Source organism: Protopterus annectens, chromosome 5.part0 (genome assembly GCF_019279795.1).
Source record: "Protopterus annectens isolate FY-2018-M chromosome 5.part0, PAN1.0, whole genome shotgun sequence".
Taxonomy (NCBI): Eukaryota; Metazoa; Chordata; order Ceratodontiformes; family Protopteridae; genus Protopterus; species Protopterus annectens.
This window is the reverse complement of record NC_056735.1, coordinates 1,250,755,317-1,250,779,621: the sequence shown is the minus strand read 5'-3', so window position 1 is coordinate 1,250,779,621 and position 24,305 is coordinate 1,250,755,317. Positions and strand designations below refer to the sequence as shown.

At 40.6% G+C, this 24,305-nt stretch overlaps 1 protein-coding gene across 1 annotated transcript in view; it reads right to left on the bottom strand.

Moving 5' to 3' along the window:
• Positions 1-24,305, bottom strand: part of CBLB (Cbl proto-oncogene B) — a 1,559,167-nt gene that overhangs the window by 1,292,195 nt on the left and 242,667 nt on the right. The window contains exon 4 of the mRNA XM_044071985.1: positions 21,214-21,370. Within this exon, the coding sequence (XP_043927920.1) occupies positions 21,214-21,370 (157 nt within the window). The remainder of the gene's footprint in view (positions 1-21,213; positions 21,371-24,305) is intronic.

Genomic DNA, 24,305 nt, shown 5'->3' with positions numbered 1-24,305 from the left:
CTACATTCTGCTTCCCTCTGGATCATCATTGTTCTGTTAATGCTTTCAAATGTCTGCCTCCTCCACAAAAACAGACTGATCACATCCGTCAATTTTGGCAACACCTTTGCAATTTAAGTTAGTACAGACAAACACTTAATCATGGTTTAAACTGAAACAGGTCTATATGAAGCTGGGTACCATCTTCAGGTATTACAGCCACCACAGCTTTCTTCCAAAATGTTAGTGCTGCTCCTCCTTTTAAAATACTGTTTAAAAAAATTCAACCTTTATCACTTTCCCTCCTAACTTCCATAGGAATACCATCTGTTCCTGGAGACTTTTCTGCAGATTGATTATACATCACTGTTTTTAATCTCATCTTTTCCAATTTTAACTGTCAATTGTTGAGCCTCATCTACTTCTAACCTTGGTACACTTGAGTCTTCCACAAACATTTCCATTTGTGCTCTTTCTTGATTTCCATTTTCTCTGCTTTATACACATTTTCATAAATTTTCTGAATACCTCTAATACCCTTCACAGGATTTTGGTTATTTTTCTTGTTACAGCCTCCCTAAGTTTGCCACCAACCCTTTCTACTGCCTGTTAATATGTCAATTAGAGTGGAGATGAAATCTCTTGAGTAAAGTACCTCTGCTAACTTGTTTGTAAATTTGATACAAGGGGGAGTTAAGAACTGGCAAAATACTTTGTTGGTCTAATATGGATTTAAGCAAAGAGATTTATCAGATAGTAATAAAAATAATGACCTACAGGTGATGTAAACTCTTTCTACATCTGCCAGTGATTTAAGGTCATGATTAGTGTAAAACTGAAAAGTAAAAACTGGGTTCCTATTCCACAATGACCCCAATGGAAACAGCCACGCTGACTGAAAATCTGTGAGAGAACAGTATGGAGATAATGTAAGAACTAATGCACCCGACTGCACTATCTTTTTAAAACAGACACTTATAGTCCTACAGTAGTATTAAGATATTGTGACCTTCCAATCTACTGAAGGCAACTCTGGAAACCTACAGCTATGACAAACAAAAAGGAAGTATTTTGTGTAACCTTGGGGATCAGTCCTGGTTTTCACAAGTGGATAGGATTAGTGTGCAAAGCTACTGCAAGCTTATATGCCCATGGAGGGAAGCACATAAAGGAGAAAAATTCTAAATACAGTTTCAGAGTTCCCACCTGATATGTGACCACAAGATCCTGGACCTGGTTCCCCCCTGAGCCTGAGGTACATAATGAACAGATTTCTTTGTGCTAAAGCTGGAGACCAAAACATCCAGATAAAAGTGTTTGCCCATGAGAATTCTATTAATGACCCTTCAGAGATAGGCTGAGATTGAAGACTGTAGAAAATCTAAGGATACAAGAACATCTTCAGGAGTAGGCTAATCTCAAAATGAACTAACCATTTTTCCACTCTTGTAAATGTTGATCTATTTACTGCTGAATGCTGCGACCACTGTTATCCTGAGTTTCTTTAGGGATTAATGCCATATCCCTAAATATCTGAAAGGGGGGTTTAACCTTATCATATGAAACAGTCTCAAAAAAGGCTGAAGAGAGCCTAGATGCTATTTATACTGATTTAGATGGATTAACTTTATATCCTGAAAAACCCTGCCAATTATCTAGAACTCACCACCCAGTGCTAAAACACTTCTGCTGATCTGGAAAAAACATTAATCTGCATACAATGTTACGCCACCAGAATCAATATCTGTCCACAAATCAGGAGTTGCGTGAAAACTTTCTACACAGCTACCGCTAACCACACTATGGCCACAATAGCTAGCAAGGGGGCCAAAAGGCAAGACACAAAGTTTCAATGAGTTTGAAATATATAGCCCACCTACACTACTGCTGTTGATCTCTGAAAAAAAGCCATTATAGCTTCAATAAAAAAGTGGAAAATTAAAAAGGGATAACATTTGTCTAAGATAAGGCCATGTGACATTGGCCAATCCTTTTTCAGTACCTACGGATAATAGTTCTCTGGAGTGCCTAGCAGCTGGGCCCTTTCTACCCAAGATACTGCCTTAACTCATTACAGCCAAGAGCATCTCCAGGCATTTTTGCAGTTACCTCCTACTGCATCTCTAGGCATCAAATATTGCTTGTTTGCATTAACAGTTCCAAAAATCATGCTATATACAAGGTATCAGAATATTTGATCTTGAAGCATACACAACAACAAACACAATTTTATTAATTTGTGACCTCTGTCAATGAGCATTACGTTACAACTGTAAAATAACTTAATTTTTAAAGGCTCAAGCCACACCCACTTGAAGTCAATACTCAAAAGAGCTGTACTGAAGGGAATGAGTTAAGTATGTTAACCTCAGCCAACCTACCCTGCCAAAACCCACCTGATTTAGGTGAATTAGGGAAGTGAGGAGCAGAGCTATGCTGTTTGCCCAAATCCCATAAATATCTTACCATCAACATTAATCATTTCTGGTTATGCACAAATAAATATGCAGGGTAATGAAGTAAAAATGAGACATTGTTTTCCTACTTATTTTTCTGTAAGAGAGAAATTTAAGGAATGAGTAATGGAAATGATTAGAGAGTTATTAGAAAAATGATAGCTAGTGGATGGAACAAAATGAAAATGGGTTGACAAATTTTGAAGTATTACAGAATTAGGTGAATCTCACAGAATAATAAACAACTGTAAAATGCTAAAGTAAAAATAAGGGAACAATTAGCTAAATGCATGACTTTAAAAAGGTTGCTGTTAAGCAACTATTGATAACTCCAGTGCACAATATCTTTATCTTTAGTAGGACTTAAGCAACAGAAAAACAATTGTCAAACTAGGAGAGCTTCCCAGCAGAAAAATAACCAGAGATCTCAGACATGTATTAGAGATATTTTGGAAATTTTATGAAAATCTGTATCTACAAAGTAATGTGGAAACCAAGAAATCTCACAAACAGAAATATTTATGGAAGATTTAATTAATTATGATGAGGATAGAGGAAAATTAGGCTCAAGAATTAACAACCAAGACAGAAAAAAGATGAGATAAAAATAGTAATGTATAAAAATCAATTGATTGGGAGGTCTTGAGGCACAAATGGAATTCCTGGGGAAATGTGGAAGATGCGAGGGAAGAAATTTTTCAAAATCTGGAAGGTTATCTTTAACACTTTTAAAAAGAAAGTTGCATGTAATAAAGTTGCGGTGGCTATGTTACCCAAATAGGGTAAAGATCTGTCACATCCACAGTCATCTAGACCCATTTCAATTTTGAACCATGATTATAGTGTTTATGTCTACACTAGCTAAAAGAATGGCAAAAGTGTTTCCAAAATTGATAAACGTAGACCAATGTTTATTTGTGAAGGGAAGGAAAACATGGCAGCATTAGAACAATGAAGGTCCAAAAAGAAGCTGAATGCAAGAAAATGTTATTGTCGGTGGGCATTGATGCAGAGAAGACATTCAACAGAGTCAGCATAGAGTTTATGAGAAGGGCAAGAGTAATAACTGCATTCGCTGACAGACCAATACAGTTAATTAGGAGGATATATGAAGAGATGGAGGCAAGAATTTAAGTGGGAGTGTTCCTCTCCAACAAGATACGTTTGAACAGAGTAACCAAGGAGGAATGTTCTTGTTCCTTTTTCTTTTTTTGTTTATATTTTGAGCCTCTGCCAAAGAAAATAAGAAACTCACGAATTCAAGTATATAACAGTATGGCAATCAAGAAAATTTGACTAAATGGAGATCATCACATTTTGTACATAAATCCAGAAAAGGACATTTCAGTGATATAGAACATTGTGAGGGTGTTTTAAGTCTTCAGGATACAAAATTAATGAAGATAATTATATAAGCTATTGATGAACAGTTCATGAAGGCAAAGCAGTAAACTACATACCCCACACATGAACTAGTTCAACATTACTCATTTATGGGGACATAAGATGAAGCATTTAGGTGTAGAGATTAAAAGCATTTTGTTATGGAAGCTAGGTATATGAGGGGAAGAAACTAAACAAAAGGTAATACAACACTGAAAAACTAAAAGCTCCTTATTATGGATAAGGATTAGTAAGATATAAGCTTAGCCCCTTTACTTTTATATACAGGTCAAGAATATTCTTATCAACCAAGAAATTGAAGACAATAATTAAGAGTTGAAGTAATTTATATGATAGAGAAAAAGGGTAATAGGAAAGTGGGATAAGAAGATTCTCCCCTTAGAACAAGGTGGTTTAGACTTCCATATTTGAAGGAATACTTCAGAGCTATGCAGTTAAGGCTCATTTACGTAACACAAGCAGAAGGTTATAAATCAAAGTGGAAAGTGAAAAATTAAATCAAAAATAAATCAAAGTGGAGATTGAGAAACACAGAGAGAGGAGGATTTTGTATGTAGATCCTTAGTGAGAACCACTACCATATAGATTATAAAGCAGCAGAAAATATTCTAAAAATTAAGCTAGCATGGGAATGGAGAAATGAAATTTCATGTATAAGGGATTACTGAAAGTAGGAGGTACAGAAAAAACAAAGGCAAGAGTTGGCAGAAACTTGCTGGAGAAAATTAGCAAAGGAAACGAGGTACTGGGACAAGAGAGAGAGAGAAAGATAAAGTGGAATGAGGCCAAGCAGAAGTCTGAACTGTGGCTTAGAGGCCATTTCCATACCAGGGCTTAATAGCAGCATAAGCAAAGATAAAGGAATAGAGAAGTGATAAGTGAAAGACTAGCTATTTAGTTTTTAGAGTTTTTAGTTGAGGCTAGAACTGAAGCTGTTAAGGAGATAATTAGCAAGACACAAAATATTGCATGATAACTACAAAAATCAATCAGAGGGGGTTAGAAAAGATTGGGAAGTCAGTATGAAAATGCAATTTACGAAGGAACACAAAGATGACATTTGTACTGCTCATGAGTAAGCAAAGTCCAGAAGGTTAAAAGATTTTTGCTTGGAAGCGTTTGCATAGGTATTATTTTTATATCCCAAGCAGACGTCAGAGAATTTTCCTCTAGTAGTCAGCAAATGATAGGTGTGTGACAGGAAAGACATTGGTAATTGGGAACATGTTTATGAGAATGTAATAAACTTTTGGAAGGCAAATTCCCAAAAGAGTATTTGATCATCAATTATTCTTTTGAGCTGAGGCACAGGATTTGACTTGCCTAGAAAAAAAATCTAAAACCAATGCCAACTAAACTGTAAAGGAAAGGAAAGAGGTGGAAGCAGAAATATTTAGAAATGTTAAGGAGCAAATTACATAATAAAAGGAATTTATGGGAACAATACATGCAGAATAATGTTCTGGAGGAGGAACGAGGTTTAAGGGAAGGTGGGACTTGAGCAATTTATGTAATGTCAGCATGAATAATTGTTAAAAATAAAACATTGGTATACACTGCATGAACAACATTACTATGGTTTGTTTTCTCTTCTCATCCTTTCTATGTCACTATCTAAAATGAGATTTAATAGACATTTTAAAAAGAAAATACTGCTAGGATCAAAAGGTAAAACAGATACCTTTAAAAGACAGGCTAAAGTGAGAACATAAAGTTCTACAAACAGCCAACCAAAATCTACCATTACTCATACTGATGGCAAAAAATTGCTGGAAAGTTTAGGATATCTTGCTAAGAAAGAAAATGGCTCACAGCAACTGGACTGAATACACAAAAAAGTTATTGGCAAACAGGTAGTCAAGAGAAGTACCTAAAGAAACAACTAAAGAGGCACGCCAACAAATTTCCAGAAGGTGGTGAAGAGGGTGCATCCAGATCCAAAACATCCTGATGGTCAAGTCAGAAGTGCAGACCCCAGACTTTTTCAAGCATTCTGTTTGAAAGACCAGTTAGAAAGCCAATGACTGAAAAGATGTAAACACCATTATTAAACTTTCAAGTTTCTATCTAATCAAAGAAAAGGAGAAAGGTTTTGCTGAAAATGAAAAGAAATTTCCAGTCATTTCATACTGAAGCAATGCTTAAAATGCTACACAGTGTTTCAGTATAAAATGTGTTTACATAAAACATTACTTCATATTAGATTTTTTTTTGGGGGGGGGCATCAGTTTCTGCGAAAAGAGGGATACAATGAATGTGTATATCTTTAAACATACTTTGCAACTTTAGTCACAGTCAGAGATCCCAAATGTACACTATCATGCTGTCTGGTATCCTACATGCATTGCAAAGCCTAAAAGGAGTTGCTGGTGTATCTGACCCTAATGCAATCTGTGTCCAAATTCTTATACGGCACAATCTGAATACCAAATGCAACAAGGAGGAGGGCAGCAGCTTACTACCAGATCTAACAAGGCGATGGTGGATTGATTTCTGAGAATTTTGCCTTGAGTTGTTCGATATCCTTACACTTCTCTCACACACTGGGCTAGAATGAAGACCAAATAAAGTGTTTCAATAAACATTCTGTGCTACAGCACAGGTGAGGCCACCTCCAATTTAGATGAGATACTGAATATTTAAAAATTGTGACAATTTACAAGATGTCAAATAAATTATTATAATCACTTAAGACAGTAAAATGTCTATCATATTGCTCTGCTTTTTAAAAATGTAGTTGAACAAAAAATACAGAGCTGATACAGCACTCACAAGCTCTTGCAATTCCTTGCTCATCAGATTATAAACAGATTAACATTTGGATGTTTACCCAAGTGGCCCAATTCTCCAGCTACACCTCCGTAAACATGCATTAGCTTCAACTTGCTGCTTATTTCACATATTTCAAGTTATGCTGTTTTCAGTTTAGTCTCTTTCAGGAAAAACAGTTGACTGTGAACTCTCCTAAGGCAAGTAAAAAATCCACTATTGTAATGCTATTAAGAATCCTTCTTGCTCAATGGCACTGCCAGTTTGTACATTAAAGCATAAACTCTGTTTTTCTAATAATCAAAATGAAGATTATTATCAAAATGTTGGTATGGTGCCAAGGTAAATGAAGCTACATCCAGAGATCCACAAAATCAAGAAAAGGGGGGAAGCAAGTGTTTAAAGATCTGCAGTGAAAGCTGCATGAGAGAGAGTTATCACAGTGAATGAGCAGGTGCTCAAGGAGAGGAAAGAGTGAAACTGGAGTAGATAGAAAGAGCAGAGAAACAACCAGAGGACCACATTACTTTGGAGACAACCTGGTGAGTGTTAAAGATGTGGAAAAAATTTGTTAAAGGAGAATTTAGCCTCACAAAAAGATAGAAAGTTAGTGGAAGTGATGGAAGCGCTCAATGAACAAGCAACAGTTATACAAGACCAGCAGGCAGAGAATGAGGAATGAAGGGCCAGAGCAGACTCTGCTGAAGCCCGGCTAGATTGCCTTGAAGAAGAAAAAAAAAAAAAAAAAAAAAACACAGCAGACCTGAAGGAGGGGACCAGATGGGAAAAAAACATTTGATTAACCAGGCTTTCAGAAAAGAATATGAGGAAGCAGATTGTGGGAAGGCAATAAAGGCTCTACTTGAGAGCTGGACTGGAACTTCATGAAGCAAGCTCTAAATCGAGAGCACACAGACTTGCATAGCAGTCAGGACAGGAGAAGACAGTGTACTTCCAGACTTGTGAACTGAGGGAAAGTGTGTTAAATGAAATCTGAAAGCCTGGAAAAAAGCTGAAAGTGACAGAAGACGTATACATAGTCCAGGACCTTTCCTACATGCCTTTATTCATGCAATGAAGATGTATACAGAAAAAGCGAAAAGATCAAAAAAACATAGAACGGGTTTAATTGGAGAACAGAAAGTGGAAGATGGCTCCTGGGACATGAGGTAGGACTGAAGCCGGGAAGAGGAAACTTGTCTTCCCTTACTCAATAAACAAATACAAACAGAAAAAATTTAACTGATAAATATCCTCTGCTCCTTTCCTTCTTGCCTCTTATAAAACACACTTAAGATCCCAATATGAAAGGTACAGGGAAAAGGAGAAAGTACATGGGATACTAAAGATTCAGTGGAATAAGACTATTAAGCATTTATAATATAACTAACCACAAACATACCTTCAATTAAAGGGGGAGTTTAGATACTAAATGGACACAAGTATGCCATTTACAAATGTTTAATGTATAAAATAGGCAAGAAGAAAAATTAGATCACATTGTGTCGAACTACAATTGAAAAAAGCAGTCTTGACAGAAATAACGTGAAAGGTAAGATGCAATGAAGCTGAGAGAGACTGTAAACACAAACAGTAAAATACAAAACAGACTTGCATAAGACTGCATGAAAATGTTGTCAGATTATTCACTGTGGGAAGGAAAATGTATACTGTATTACCGGTGCCACATGATTGGTGAAAGGAGAGTGGCGAGAGGGACAAGAGTGAGCAGGAGAGACCACACAATGGGGAGAAAAAAAAAACATGCATCACACAAAAGGAAAAGGGGGCACAAAATGGTATAAAAAATTAAAAAGATATATTTTTAAACTACAGGAAGTTGTTATATGGATCAGAATACCCATTTAAAACACTTGGAATAAATAAAGGGAAAAACAGGAAATGGACTGTGCCAAAATATAACGGGAGAAGAGGGGAGGTAAGACTAAGGAAATGTGGTTACAATAATATGCCAACAAGGAATAAGAAGTGGAAACAGGTGAGACAGTGTCAAGAAAAAGGATACAAGACAGTAGGATGATAACGGTAAGAGATGGGCTTAAACATAAGGAAGGGAGGATCAGAGACTTTAAAAGGGTGACAGAAAAATCAGAAAATAACTAAAAGAATACAAGGCATTACAATCAGGCAACAAAGCAAGAAGAATGAGATGGAGTAAACTGAAAGGGAAGTACAGGAGAAGATCAGCATACATTCAGAACTAGATAACCTGATAAGATGGCATGCTGGGAATGGGAAGGGCTTATCTATAAAAAAGGACAATGTTGCAAACGTAAATGAAATACACCAAAGATAAAATAAAAAAATATAACATATAAGGAAAGGGGAAGAAGGAAATGAAGATTTGACAAAGGAAAGAGGGACTGAACTGAACAGCTTGAACACAAAACAGGAATAGTAAATAAAAAGGGGAAGAATGCTGAAAGGAATGGGAAGGGGGGTCAGACAAGAAAGTCAAGGGAAAACCTAAATAGAATGATATGGGGGGTAAGAAAGTAAACCACACAAAAAGAATACAGAATTCTATAGAATAAGGGAAGAACGATGGCCAATAAAGGGATAGAAGGAAGGAGCAAAGGATATAGGTGAAAGTGCAAGAGGAGAGTTAAGCAAAGGGTACAGTGAAGGAGGCAACAGAAAAGTAACAAGTAAAAGGAAGAGTAGGCACAAGAAAAATAAAAATCCAGCAGATTCACAGGAACCTAATGCATTTTAATGCCCTGTCACTGCAATGACAAAGAGGTGGCCATGCCATCCAGAGGATAAAAATACTCTTATGTAGAAAGGAAACAAGTGTAAATTTGTGTACAGTTAAAAGGGAGTTGAGTGTGTGTGAAGAGCCCTTGAAAGAGAGAGTCTGGAAAAAGATGGAAATGTACATTGGTGGCAGATAAACAGAGTTGAGTGTGTGTGTGAAGAGCCCTTGAAAGAGAGAGTCTGGAAAAAGATGGAAATGTACATTGGTGGCAGATAAACAGTATACGTAAAAAGATAGGAAAGAAAATAGTTGTCAGGTAAGAGGCAAGCAAGTCAAAATTGCATCAATAAAATAATTGAAGAAGAAATATTTAATAAAGTCCAAGAATGTAAATGGGTTGACAGGGAGAGTTAGAAAGAATATTTGCACATATTAAAATGACAAAAGAACATTATTGCAATTCAAGAAACTTTTAGTTATGTACTCACCATAACTTCAGATGTTTGGGATCCATCTCGCCTACATTCTGACTGATGGGTTCGGAGCCGATCCCTCGGCTCCGACTCGGCACGCTTATGCCAAAGAGCGAAGTCTCTTATTGGCTGAGCTTACTATATCCCAGGATGCACCACTACCAGTCCCCCAGATCTAGTTTGTCCGCATACATGCACACACGCACGCCCTGCTTATATAACATCGCCAGATGAAACAAGATAAAAAACAGTAGAACTCAAACCGTTCAATCTCTTCTGATCTCCAAGGCAGGGGGAAGGAGGGTGGGTATTAGGAATGTAGGCGAGATGGATCCCAAACATCTGAAGTTATGGTGAGTACATAACTAAAAGATGTTATGTGATCCTATCTCGCCTACATTCTGACTGATGGGACAGCGTCCCTAGCACCTGAATCCTGGGTGGCTCACTGGAAAACACTCCTGAGTACCGTGGAACCAAATGATGCTCGCCCTTTAGATGCCACATCCAATTTATAGTGGGAAATGAAAGTGTGCGGGTTGGACCAAGTAGCCGTAGCACAAATCTCAGAAATAGCGAGCTTGGAATGAAATGCAATAGAGGTAGCCATAGCTCTAGTAGAGTGAGCTTTGACGGATGTTGTAAGTTGCTTATTTGAAGAGGAATAAGCCTGAGTTATGCAATCTCTAAGCCATTTGGCAATAGTAGCTTTAGTGATGGTTTTACCCAGTTTATTATCTGAAAAGGACACAAACAATTGGTCTGTTTTTCGAATCTGTTGAGTCCTGTCTAGATAGAAGCGCAATTGCCTGTGAACATCCAACTTATGCAAGGTATATTCCGCTTTGTTTGAAAATTTTGGAAAGAAAACTGGTAGCTCTAGAGATTGTTGGAGACAGAGATTAGAACAAACTTTTGGAACAAAAGATGGATTAGGCCTAAGTGATACTCTATCCTTGTGAAAAATCAAGTATGGTGGTTTGATAGATAGGGCTTGAAGTTCTGAAACACTTCTTGCAGAGGTAATTGCAATTAAGGCGGCAGTTTTCCAAGACAGGTATTTCAACTCACATGTAGCAGCCGGTTCAAAAGGGGAAGATGTTAAGGCACTAAGTACCAAATCAAGATCCCACGGAGGCGCAGGATGAAAAACTGGGGGTCTTAAAAGCACAGCACCTTTCATGAAAGTTTTACATAATCTGCTACTCATCAAAGGTGGGTCTATGGATTCGTGAAATTTGGAGATAGCTGCTAGTTGGACCTTAATAGTAGAGACTGAAGATCCTTGATTAAACAAGGATGTTAAAATTTCAAGACGTCTGGTATTGGGGCAGTAATAGGGTCTAAGCCTCTGAGTTGAGCCCAGATAGCAAACCTCTTCCACTTACTGTGATACAATTTCTTAGTGGTGGGTTTGTGGGCTGAAGATAAAATGTGAATAACTTCAGGGTCCAAGGTGTGATTTCTGACTAAGGTCGGAAGTGGAGGAGCCAAGCTGCTAATTTCAAAGTGTGAAGGGACTGGTGCTGTTGTCCCGACTGATGAATCAGAAGGTCCGGAGTTAGATCCAAAAACCAGGGACCGTCCAGAGCATATTTCTGTAGGTAGGGGAACCATACCTGACGAGGCCAGTACGGAGCAATTAGAATCATTGTGGACCCCAATTGGGAAGCTTTCTGGATGACTTTGGGAAGGAGTGGAACCGGAGGGAAAGCGTAAAGCAGTCCTATTGGCCAAGGCTGGACTAGAGCATCCGTAGCTGCTTCCCCTTGACGCGGGGTCAAGGAAAGGAACCTTTTGCACTTCGTGTTTTGTGGTGTCGCAAACAGGTCGCAGCACGGAATCCCCCATCTTTTGAAAATCTGAGCTGCTACAGCTTCATTCAGGGACCACTCGTGAGGAGAAAGAATAGTCCTGCTCAGTCTGTCTGCCAATACATTGGATTTTCCTGGAATGTGGGTCGCTACCAGGAAGTGGTTGGTAGCCACTGCCCATTCCCACACCCTCATGGCCTCTCTGCAAAGGGGGTAAGATCTGGTCCCTCCTTGTTTGTTTAGATACCAGACCACCGACATGTTGTCTGTGTGGATAGCGATAATGCCTTGAGGGAGAAAGTTGTGGAGGGCTTGTAGGGACAGAAGTACAGCCCTCATTTCCAACACATTGATATGGAGAAAGGTTTCGTTTGGAAGCCAAGAACCCTGAACTGACCTGCCCAGACAATGCCCCCCCCACCCCGTCTGGGAGGCATCCGTCGTCAAGGTGGCTATCGGACGGGCATAACAAAAGGTCTTCCCTGATTCAGATTGGATGGCAGAAGCCACCAGCGGAGGTCCCGTTTGCACGTTTCTGTAATCAGTATGTGATGATTGAGGGGAGATCCTGAAAGGACCATTGTGTCGATAACAGCCACTGAAGAATTCTCATGTGCAATCTTGCCAGAGGAACTAGGAGAACCGTGGCAGACATTGAACCTAAAAGTTGCAGGACCAACCTGGCTGGGGCTTTGGATCTTAGAAGCAGGGCTCGGACTTGACCTTGTAATGTTTGTATCCTTTCGGTAGGAAGGAAGATTCGCATCAATTTTGAGTCTATCTCTGCTCCTATGAATCTTATGCGCTGAGAAGGCAGCAAGACAGACTTTGACCAGTTGAATGTAATTCCCAGGGAAGCACCCAGGGAGATGGTGGCTTGTAGGTTCTCTAGTAGTAGATGCCTGGTGGTGGCAGTCAGGAGCCAGTCGTCCAGATAGGGAAACACTTGGAATCCGAGACTCCTCAGGTGAACACCCTGGGGGCTGTGGTGAGACCAAAGGGCAGAGCACAAAATTGGAAATGACTGTCTCCCAGGCTGAAGCGCAGATACCTCCTGGACGCCTGATGTATCGGTATGTGATAATAGGCGTCCTTGAGATCTATGGAGCACATCCAAACATCTTTCTCCAACAATGGGAGAATGGATTGTAAGGTGACCATTCGGAATTTGGACTTCATGACAAACTGGTTTAGTTTGCTGAGATCCAATATGGGTCTCAGGTCCCCTGTCTTTTTTGGCACTAAAAAGAACCTTGAGTAGTTTCCGGATCCGATCTGGTCTTTGGGGACCGGTTGGATGACTCCTTTTTCCAGCAGCTTTGAAGCTTCTACGGCTGCAATTTCCCTTTGACTGGGTGGTGGGTCCGGGATTTTTTTGGACGGTGGGGGTGAGTATGTGAAGGGAATGGTGTAACCTCCGGCAATAATCCGAAGCACCCATCTGTCCTGAGTAATAGACTCCCAGGCTTTTAGGTGCTTGGCAAAACGGCACCCGACTGGCTCCGGAGCAGCACAGCCGGGCAATCCCTCATGGAGTGTGGGAGGCTGAAGAGCCACGAAAGGACTCGTGGTCTCCATTGTTGCGGGGGCCTCTGCCGCCTCTGGGACGGCGTCTTCCAGAATAATTTCCCCGTCCCCTGCCTCTGGAAGGGGAATCTTCCTGCTGTTGGGGAAAGAATTTCTGTGATTTACGGAACCACATCTTCCCTCCTCTTTTAGCCTTGGGATAAGGCCGAAAGGGAGTGGAATAACGTGCTCCTACGGCAGATTAAGTCTTTCCCTCCTGCTCACAGCGGGTAAGAGTGTCTTTTACCTTGGGTCCAAACAAAGAGGACCCATCAAAGGGAGCGTCGGCAAAGGAAGACTTGAAGGCCTCCGCGAAGTGACACAAACGGAGCCAGGCTTGTCTCCGTAGAGCCACGCCTGTGCCTGCCGCTCTGCCCGCCCCTTCGGCCGCATATGAAATGAGCCTCATGGACGAGTTAGAAATCGAGGTAAGGATAGCCAACTGAGAGCTAACCGACTGGGCTAGCTGCTCAGGTAGGTTACCTGAGAGGGAGTCTGAGAGCTCTTTGACCAGATCCCTCTGTAGTCTGGTGAAATGTGCCAAATAATTCACAGACCTCAAAGTAAAGGCCGCTGAAGTCAGGGTGCGCTTCCCGTACCGGTCCATGCTCCTAGACTCCTTATTAGGAGGATGGACGGACGTTGAAGCCTCTGCCACGTCCTGCTGGGTAGCAGATGCCACCACCATGGCATCTACAGCCACGCCTTTTGTCAAGAACTCCTTCTCAGGTGGGGCAGACAAAAATTTGTTAGGGCGAGAAGGCACTGGTTCCACAGTATCTGGGTGTTCCCACGCCCTCCGACAAACCAAATCCAGGAGCTCGTCGAAGGGCGGAGACACCCAGGAGGCGGAGGGCTGAGCCCCGAAGGCCTTGAGAAACACTGACTCATCAACGGAGGGGGGTTTGGAATTCCAGCCGCCTCGTTGCTTAAGGATTTCTAGAATGTCTGCAAATGAGACATCATCCGAGGACGACTTTGGGGACCCCTCCGCATCATCAAGATCAGTGTCCGATGTGAGAGACTCATCGGGGGAGTCCACGTGCTTCCTCTTGCACGATCTCTTCCTTGGGGGCTCTCCCGAAGACAACTCCGAAGAACCCTCAGGAGGGGAACCCCCAGTGGGGGTAACCTCAGGCCCCGGGGCTCCGCTGCGTAGAGACAGGGGAACTGCCAAAGACCCAGTCTCCATGCCCAGGGAAGGTGCTGGTAAAGCCGTAGAGATGGCCGAAGAAGACTTGGCCAAGGCACTCCTCATAGCTCTGAAAGCCGGACCCCAGAATCCTGGGAGTGTCCGGTCCCGAGCCATGATAGCAGACAGAAGTCCCGGCGAAGCACCCAGAGGGAGGCTCGGAACCGACAGCATAGGTCCCGAAACGTCACCCCCGGGTCCGGCCGAAGAAGTCCGTGTGCTAAACTCGGACCCGAAGGCCGGGGTTGGAGTAAGGGTCGGAGCCGACCCTAGGATCTCCACTGGCTCCATCAGCACCTGCTCCGACGGAGCCGGGCGGTCGGAGGAGGAATGGCAATGGAGTGGGCTATCGGCTCGAAGCCAATTGGGTTGGAGCGAAACAAATTTTGAAAGACTGGGGACTGGAACAGTCTTTGGAGCACCCTGTCTATGTCCGAATCTGACATCCTCGATGACCTGGAGGAGACCGAACGGGTTCGAGTAGGTCTCTCCAATGGCTCCAAGGGACTAGGGGACCGGCTCCGAGGCGACTCGATAACTATCGGCGCCGAAGGAGAGCACAGGCCAATTTCCATCGGTGCCGAGGAGGACTTCGGCGCCGAGGAGGAAGTGTCTGAGCGGACAACCTTCATCGGCTCCGAGATCAGTGGAGCCGATGAAGGTGACCTGCCTCTCGATGCCCCAGCCATCGGCTCCGAACCCAGAGGAGTCGAGACTGGAGGCATCGAGGCAGACCGTTCCGCCCTCGGCTCCGAAGTCCGTGGAGCCGAAGGAGAAGCCTGCCTATGTCTTTTGGCGGTCGGGTCTGACGGACTGGTCGGAGCCGACGCCCTTTTCTTTTTTGCAGGAGAAGGAGAGGACGCTAATGCTTCTTCAAAAGAGGGTTTTATAAGGCCTTTCAAAATAAGTTTATTTTTCCTCTCTTGGAGGACCCTCGAGGAAAACGCGTGACACACGCTGCAGGACTCCTGCAAATGTTTAGCGCCCAAACAATAAACACAGAGAGAGTGGTCATCTGTGATAGACATTTTAAAGCTGCACTTAGTGCACTTCTTAAAGCCCGAAGGCCGAGGAGCCTGAGACATTATAGCAACAAATTCAGTAACACAGAAAAACACACTGTTTTGTTTTTTTATAAATTGACTGTCACTACAACGATTAGCTCACGGTTGTCAATTAAGGTTGACAGTCCGACAACTACAGAAAAAATAACTAAAGGGGATCCTAGAACCCCTAAGGATTTGAAATTAAATTTACTGACAGGGAAAGGCCCTTCAGTTCAAGGGGGGCCTCTAGTCAGAACAAACACACAATCACACACAAATTTACCACAAAAAATACCCAATCACACACAAAAAGTACGGAATAGCCGTTAAAACAGCTTTTTGTTATAGAAATAGAAAATTCCTGACAGAAAAAGTTAGTGAAAAACACTACTTAGCTCAGCCAGCTCGAGACCACGTCTTTGCTAGTTAGCGGCAAACGAGATCTGGGGGACTGGTAGTGGTGCATCCTGGGATATAGTAAGCTCAGCCAATAAGAGACTTCGCTCTTTGGCATAAGCGTGCAGAGTCGGAGCCGAGGGATCGGCTCCGAACCCATCAGTCAGAATGTAGGCGAGATAGGATCACATAACATCTAATTTTATGAGTGAAAATCATAGAACATTAAGGGGGGGTGACTGAGGCAAGTTCTTCATGGGAAACAACAAAATGAATGGAAGTGGCATTGTTTAAAAAAATAAAGATTACATGGTCCATGGAAATGGAAGACAGGACAGGAAGGGGTGGTTGGCAGGTATAAAAGGAAAGATAAATGGGATTAAGATTACAATGGCAGCAGTACATATTCCCTGATACAGCAACAGGACTACTAAGACGACTGCTGACAGATCATGAGTTTTCAGGAATGAATGTTTATTTACGTAGGGGACTGGAATACCACAAGAAGAGATGAAGTGGCTAAGAAACCCAGACAAGAGCAGAATGTAGGAGGACAGCAGGTTACTAATGTAACACCTGAAAGCAGCAGGAATGGTGGACACAAGGAGACTACAAGATAGAAAGGGGAAGAGCAATGGTCACACCTTTTATTATCGGACATAACTGCTGGGCTCACCTAAACAGAAGTTATACTACTACAGCACACCGACATCTGGTAGCAAAATGTACAACAGAACCCCTAATGTTCTCCAATAATTCAGTGGCTGCAGCATAATTAAAGCAATACAAGGAGAAGCCCCTCCTCTCTCTACTTCTCTAACTAACCAAAACCCTCCTCCTCCTCTTCCTTATTTCCATCTCTCCTTTCTCTATACACTGCCTTTATTACTTTCTCTCCTCTCTCCTTCTCTAACTAAACTCTCCTCTCCCCATTCTTCCTCCATATCTCCCTCTCTCCCCTCTCTATTCATGGTCATCATTCTCTTATCCCTCTCTATCTCCCTTTCTTTCTCTCATACTTCTCTTTTCTTCTCTCCCCTTTCCTACATTCACAATGCTACATATTCCATCCAGTGAACAAAATGTCATACTTCTTTGTTTCTGAGTGCTTGCTCTGTTTAAGACTAGCTCCTTCCTTGTAAATGCTCATTACCCGACCATCAAACTTTTCCTTTCATGTCACAGCACAACTCATGTTAATTCCTTTGTAAATTGTGAATTTTGTATATTATTCTCTGTCTGTTCTTTCTTGTAATATTATGTAGTATAATCTCTTTTTACGCTATTACCGGCCTCAGCTTTGTGTCTTCCAATTGTTGTCTGCCATATCATCTTTTGATCAGTTTTTTGGTGTGTCATTTGGTTATTGGAATTATGTAGTATGTTATTATGTGGTATAAGTCCTAATCAAATAATTTGCACCAATTTAATGTACCTCCTTCTCTGTTGGAGCTTTTTTTCCTGGGCCTCCACTGAAAATGGGCTATCCTGTCCCAGTGAACGTTCCAGGTAAACAAATGCCAATAAACAGAGACATAATGAAATAACTCGCATATCTATTGGACAGAAAAGACAACAGGGAATGGATAGAAAAGACGGCAGGGAATGGACAGAAAAGACGGCAGGGAATGGACTGCAAAGATAACCGGAAAATAAATTAGATTACCAGAGAACGGAAAGGAAGAGAGTTGGGATGAATTAAGATGGGGATACAAAATCACTGAGAAATATATGAGGAGAAAGGAAAGTAAACAAGACAACAAATGAGCTATCATGACTGGAAAAGGAAAGAAGAAAGGGAATCAAAACAAAGTGAAAGACAGGGATAAAAATAAAGCAAATACTGCAGAATTGGCAGAATAAAGAAATACAGGCAAACAAAATAGCAGTAGAAAACTTGTATTTTAGCCCTAATCCTAAGGCAACAAAAGTGCTGCTCGTGAGATTCGGGCAATAACAGGTGGAAAGGAGTAAACAGAAACCAAACAGGGAAGGAAGTATTGGGGAGACAGTGGGAGAGATACTAGATGAATTTAGAGGGTTTTACAAAGAACACTATCAAAGATTAAGTGGGGGAACAGAGGAGGAAGAGTGTACCTAGCAATTTAAAGCACTGAAAACATAGAAGATGCAAAAGACTTGGTATACCCTATAATTAGGAAAAAAGTGTTGAAAGTATGGGATAGGATGGCAATGGGGAAAAAAAGCACAGAATGATGGCCTCCGAACAGTACTCTAGAAACTAATGATAGACTGATAAAGCTCTTCAGGAGAGTAATGATGGGGAATGCCCACTACCCGAGGCTCATGGAAAGAGGCAGCAATAGGTCCATAGACATATAATAGCATAGTTCTCTTTCTGGGCTATTTTGAGCTTAGCTAATTTCCCTCAAAGGTGAGAGTCAAACCCCGTACACTGTGTCTGTGACAAATACTTCAACCATTATGCCAACGCCCAACTATAACCATAATACCTAAGGAAGGGAATAACGCACATACCTCACCTTGTCCAGACCCATCTCAAACACAAGACAATCATAACTGTTTTAAGAAAAAAAAAAAAAAAAAAACCTTGACCAGAAATTTCCCACCAATGGTTAGCAGTTTGGTGTAACCTGCCACCATGTAGTGCATGCCTCTTTTTGCAGTTTGGTTTTAGGGGGGGGTTCTATACAGGTTTGTGTTCCAAAGTATTTAGCATTTTAAATTTTACACTTTAGACAGCAATATGTTATTTTAATGTCTTTCATTTATTGGGCTTTGTTGTTAAATGTTTTCTAAACATGTTCTAGCATTATTCCTTCATTTTACAATAGCAATTTATGTGTGTTTAATTTTTGTAATGCTTGGCAACTTTAAGGCTTTTTAAGGAATGCAGGAAGTTGCTACTTTTTTTCTGAGGAAGTTGCTGCTTTACTGGAACGAAAGTGCTCAAACTATTAAATTCTCTGTGTGCTGTGATTTTTCTGGTCAGTGTTTTTTGTTTTATACAAGTCTTGGAGTAAGCTGGTTTGTGGTGGTTTGGTTACAAGTGTTTTAAGAAAATTCAAAAAGACAAGCTAGGATGGCTATTAAAAAATAGTACACCAAGCTAAAACATGATGGGAAAAAGAAAGACTACAAATACATTAGAACACTAGTAATGATACAAGATACACAACTGGTGGGGGAGGGGAAAACCCTCATCTTTCTGGATATGGAAAAGGCATTCGATCAAGTATGATAGCAATATAGGTTTGAAGTTGCAGCTAGATAGATGGGCAGGAAAAAAAAATCACACTTTTACACAGATATTATGCCAGCTATGACCAAGCATGTGGAACACAGAGTTAGTATGGTTGATATTAAAAAATTGAGAAAATATAAGAATACAAGGTGAAAAGAGAAAAGACAAATGTGATATCAGATGCCTAGAGTGAAAGAAGGGAGTAGACAACGAGGACAGATGGGTTTTGAGAGTAACAGATAAACTACCTTGGTATATAGTTAGCCAGCACATATCAGAAACCATTAAAATTACTTATGACAGAATACACCTAAAGGCAAAAAATCAGGTGAAAAGATGGAAAATGGTAAAAACAGACCAAAGACCCATTGACACAAGTGGATCAGGTGAGCATCACACTGCAATTTGTTTATGCAGAGCATGCATTTTGGACACTGTTAGGCCTAGAATCACTGGGAAAAAAAGTCAAAACTGTGTAGAAATTTTACTTGGGATGGAGAAAGAGCAAGGGTAGTGTGGCAGAAAGTAATACAGCCAGTAGAGAAAGGACGAGTTGGGAGTCAGACTTGCAGACCAACCTGCAGGCTTGTTTGATGGCAAACATTATAAGATGACAGATGTAGGGTATGCAGCAGACGCAAAGGAAATGATTACAGACACAGAAGAAAGCCAAAGGGAAGTGAGAGACATAAGAGTTCTGCTGAAAAACTCAGAATAGGAGGAACAGAGAATTTTTGCTAAGAAATAGAGGGACCCACAGTGGAAAAGTTGAAGGACAGAATTATCCCCAGTTGGGGGCATGAAGACATAGTTGGATACCGACCTCAGTTATTAACAGAGGCAGATGGAAAACTTCAGTTGGAAGATAGGCTGGAATGGGAATAACAAGAGGTCAAAGGTAAATGGAATGTGTGGGGTAAGAAAATAAATGAAAATTAAATAAATGAATATAAGAAAGATAAGAATGAATGGGAATCAGACAAAGGGATTACTAAGGATAAGGAGAAACTAGTTAAGGCAAGACAAGAAGAAAGAGGAGGAGGGAAAAAACAAAAAAGGGAATTGGAAATGGAAGCTTACACTGAAGAAAAAGAGTGGGAGGACATACTAAGCTTATTGATGTAGGTTACCAAAGCCCACATTCAGATTTTTTTGCATAGACATGCCTCATGGATATTCTTATACCCAAACAAGCTTAGCTAAGATGCACAGAGGTTTAGACGATAAGTGCTGGAAATGATGAGAAGAAAGAGGAATAAGGATGTTTTGGAGATGCAGAGCACTAGAATGAAGAGTGAGTTAAAAACACTTGTTAAAGGGAAAAAGGCAACAGGGTAGGGTAGATAAGCCAAAAGCTGTTTTTATTAGGTACGAGGAAAAGATTCTGAAGAAAGAAAAGGAGATAATCAGGTTAGTTATGACGACAGAGACGAATGCAAACCTGAAAAAAAAGGAAAGGATAAGTCTCTCCAACAAGCCAGGAGGTAAAGGAGTAATAGCTCAATACCTGAAGGGGAAGGAAAAAAAAAGACTGGGATAGACATGCAAAGAAATATCACAAATGGAAGAAGCAAAGCAAAACCCAGCTAGAGGCCACTGACGAAGGGAGAGAGAGTATTAAAAAGTAATTAAGGTAAGACAGGTAATAGAATAAGCAGCAAAACTATCACCAAACATGGAGAAAGCAAAAGTAAAAAAAAAAAAAAAGATTTAGAAAAACAAGGCAAAACCAAGATATGATGTATGGTGCCAGAACAAATTAATATCACATATAGGTTACTGGGAGGGAATTGTTGCGGTTCATAAGCAATGTATAGTATGAGTAATAGTAAAACTGGTTATAACAAGAAAGAGAGAAATAACTTGTAACTGTCAATAAGAAGAGTGATATGTAATGAAGAGTACATAATACAGCAGCAGTGAACAGTGTGATTTAACAATGTGAAACACGCACAAGTGCACAATTTGTAAGATGTAGAGTAGCGTGAAAAAAAACATTGTCTTGTTTTTAAAATAGTTTGTGTTAAAAATAGTTTGTCAAAATCTGTAGCATAGTGTACATGCATATTCTGAAAAGGATAAAGAACCATTTTAATATGTAATGCAGGTTATCACTCACAGTTTCTTTTACTGGTCATGTATCAGGCAAATTTGCAGTTTTCAGTCTACGTACCTGAAACAATCTAGTGAAGATATCAAACTCAAACACAGAAATATAATCATTGCATGTTAAATCGACTGTTGATTTAAGAGCCATTGCTTCCAATCCAGAGCTGATTGGATGGACCTCCTGAAGGCACTGTCGAAAGATTTTCCATGGCACTATAGTTCTGTAAAGACAAAAGTGGGACAGAATATTATACATACTTATAAATATTTCTTTATATGTATTACATCTTTACATATTTTTGAAATACAATAAACAATACTTTGTACTTCAATTTTTATGAAATACATGTTTTGACTATATACTATACTTTTTGATTGGTCCAGGTTGTGGCTGAAAAGGGTACTCTGATCAGCCCACCAGCCTGGTTAACCATAAAATGAACACACACTCACATACTGATATAGCCTGCCAATCAGATCAGCTGTAAAAAGCATTATAAGAAAGTGTTACAAATAAGCAATTTGATAAAAAGGGTTAATATAACAGAGTTATACAGAAGTGCAGTCATTGAAATGCCAGTAATATTTAAAAAAAATCATCTTAGAACTATTTTTAACCACAGCATAGTGCGTCTCCACAAAGAGTAGGAGAATGCTGTAGGAAAATAATGCATCAAAAACAGTTGTACAATAATGTAATTTCATCAGGATCACCCTGACTGGGAATGAAATTTACAGTTGTACCATTTCACATGTTTAGTTAAGAAATTCTACCACAATGGTTTCCAAACTGGATCCTGTGTTACACAGGAGTGTCACCAAGCAGGACGTGGGCTGTCATACACAGGAGTGTCACAAAGCAGGACATGTGGGCTGTCACAAACAGGTAGAACAACAGAACAAGATGATGCACGATAAAGCACTAGAAAATTGCAAAGGAAGTTGTGATGGGCTGAAAGAATCACACGGATTGTGCGGATAAATGCCACTTGCTGGGATGCAGGTATGAAGCCATGGGCTTAAACTAAATAAAAAAAAAGTGCTACTCCTTTCTGCAAATGGGGAAATACTTGCAAATTACAATATTAACAAAAGCCCCTTAGCTCAAACCCTGTGGTGAGAGACTTGGGAAGACAGCAACTTTAACTTCAATCACCATGTGTCCACAGTGGCAAGGAAGGCCTTCTATGATGCACATCTCATAAATTAGGGCATCACATCCAGAGCCAAGGATGTTGCAGCACCCCTATACTCATCCCTCATCAGACCACTAACAGAGTACAGTGTTCCCGACTCTATATACCTCACCAGACACCTGCAGCAGCTGGAGAGACCTCAGAGGTTTCTCACCAAGAAATTTCAAGGCCTTCAACACCTACATGGACAGGATTGAAGGCCCAGTCACTGTACTATATCTTTTAAGCTGCTGAGAGGTGACTTGTGCCTGGTCTACATAGCAGTCTTGGACCTTGCCCTAATGGAAATGCTGCACATCCGCAAGTCAAACAGGAGAAGATTCACTCACTCTAGGGATTTTAACCTAGCCTGCGAAATTAACAGGACATGCTGGAGAGAGAGAGAGATGTCTCCGAAAGACTGCCACTCCTCTGGAACAAACTCCCAAATTCACATAAAGCAGAGCTCCCCAATGATCCATACTTGAGCATAATTTAGACAACTGGATGGGAGACAGTAAATTTACTCAGACGGTGTCACCTATGTCAGTCGGTGCTGATCACAGAACTGCAAATATAGACCATACAACATGGTCGATAAGGGAACAAGGGTATAAGATGGCTAGGCTTACAAAGGCCCTAGGGCCAATAGTTTAGTAACTTCCTACGAACCTATGAAGCTTTTGTCAAGTCCTATGACTCGGTTGTTGTTGTGTCTTTCGGCTTATCCCGGTTAGGGGTCGCCACAGCGGAACTCCAATCTGCTAATGTTTGGTAGTGTATTTTTACGTGCTGAGTTACCAGCCCTGACGCACAACCTTCAACGAAGGGACGCCCATTCACGCATGCCTCCACACAAGACGCTCTAGCTGAGAATCGAACAGGACAACGTCTTGTTGTGAGGCGACAATGTTACCACAGCACCACTACTCGGTGTTGAACTGAATTGATCATGATCTCTAAATTACAAGCAAGATTTTTGTATTCCAACTGGCTTGCAAGCCAGGACCTCTAATTCAAGCTTGTTGTTAAAAAAAAAAAAAAAAAAAAATATGTCTGGGTTTCTCTTTCAAGGTGTCCCCTCATTCCTTTCCATTACTTTTAACCCAATATACTATTATATCAGGGCCAAAAAAGTGTACTTCTGTTAACAGATACAAACAGAAGTGTGTATGCCTATGCAGACCGAACTATTAGCTTCACCCTGCTTAATAACCCTACTTGGTATCCCACTGGCCAATGCTGAGGAACAAAACACAAAAACGAAAACTCCTCAAATTGAAAGAGCAAAAAAAAAAAAAAAAAACTGTAGCAATGAGCTCCCTGCTACCACTACTACAGTTTTTGGAAGGAGCCTGAAATTACTGGAAGGAGCTTTGCTGAGCTGTAGCAAGGACACCCCTGTTACAAGCTCAAACATTTACAATCGTGAATGCAGCTGCTCTTTCACAGATAGGTCAAAAAGACTGACTAAAGTACCAACTGTGCCTCCCAAACTGCTTCTCTCCTACCACTGCTATGGCACTCTGTCTGAACTCCCTTCACAGCACTACTGAGTCAATTCAAGGAGACAGTAGCTTGGTATATGCTGGTTGAGTTGTGTGTGTTTCAGGACAATGGCTTTCATGTTTGGCATCAAAGAGAGTTAATGATACTCTTACAGTGTATTGCACATAGTGTTTGGACTCCTTTTCCAACTGTCATTCATCCTGCTTGTTATTTTGCTTGACCTGTTCTACATACAGTAACTAGAGTAGTGGCAGGACATAAATGTAGTTCGTCCTCCATTTCTGATCTTTCATTAGTGACAGAATTAATGTTTTCTTTATCTGAAAGTCTTGTGATTTGGAGTGGTTTGCTTTCTTGGCTTGGCTTAATATGTATGTGTGTATGTATATATATATATATATATATATATATATATATATATATATATATATATATATATATATATATATATATCACACACATGTATGATTTT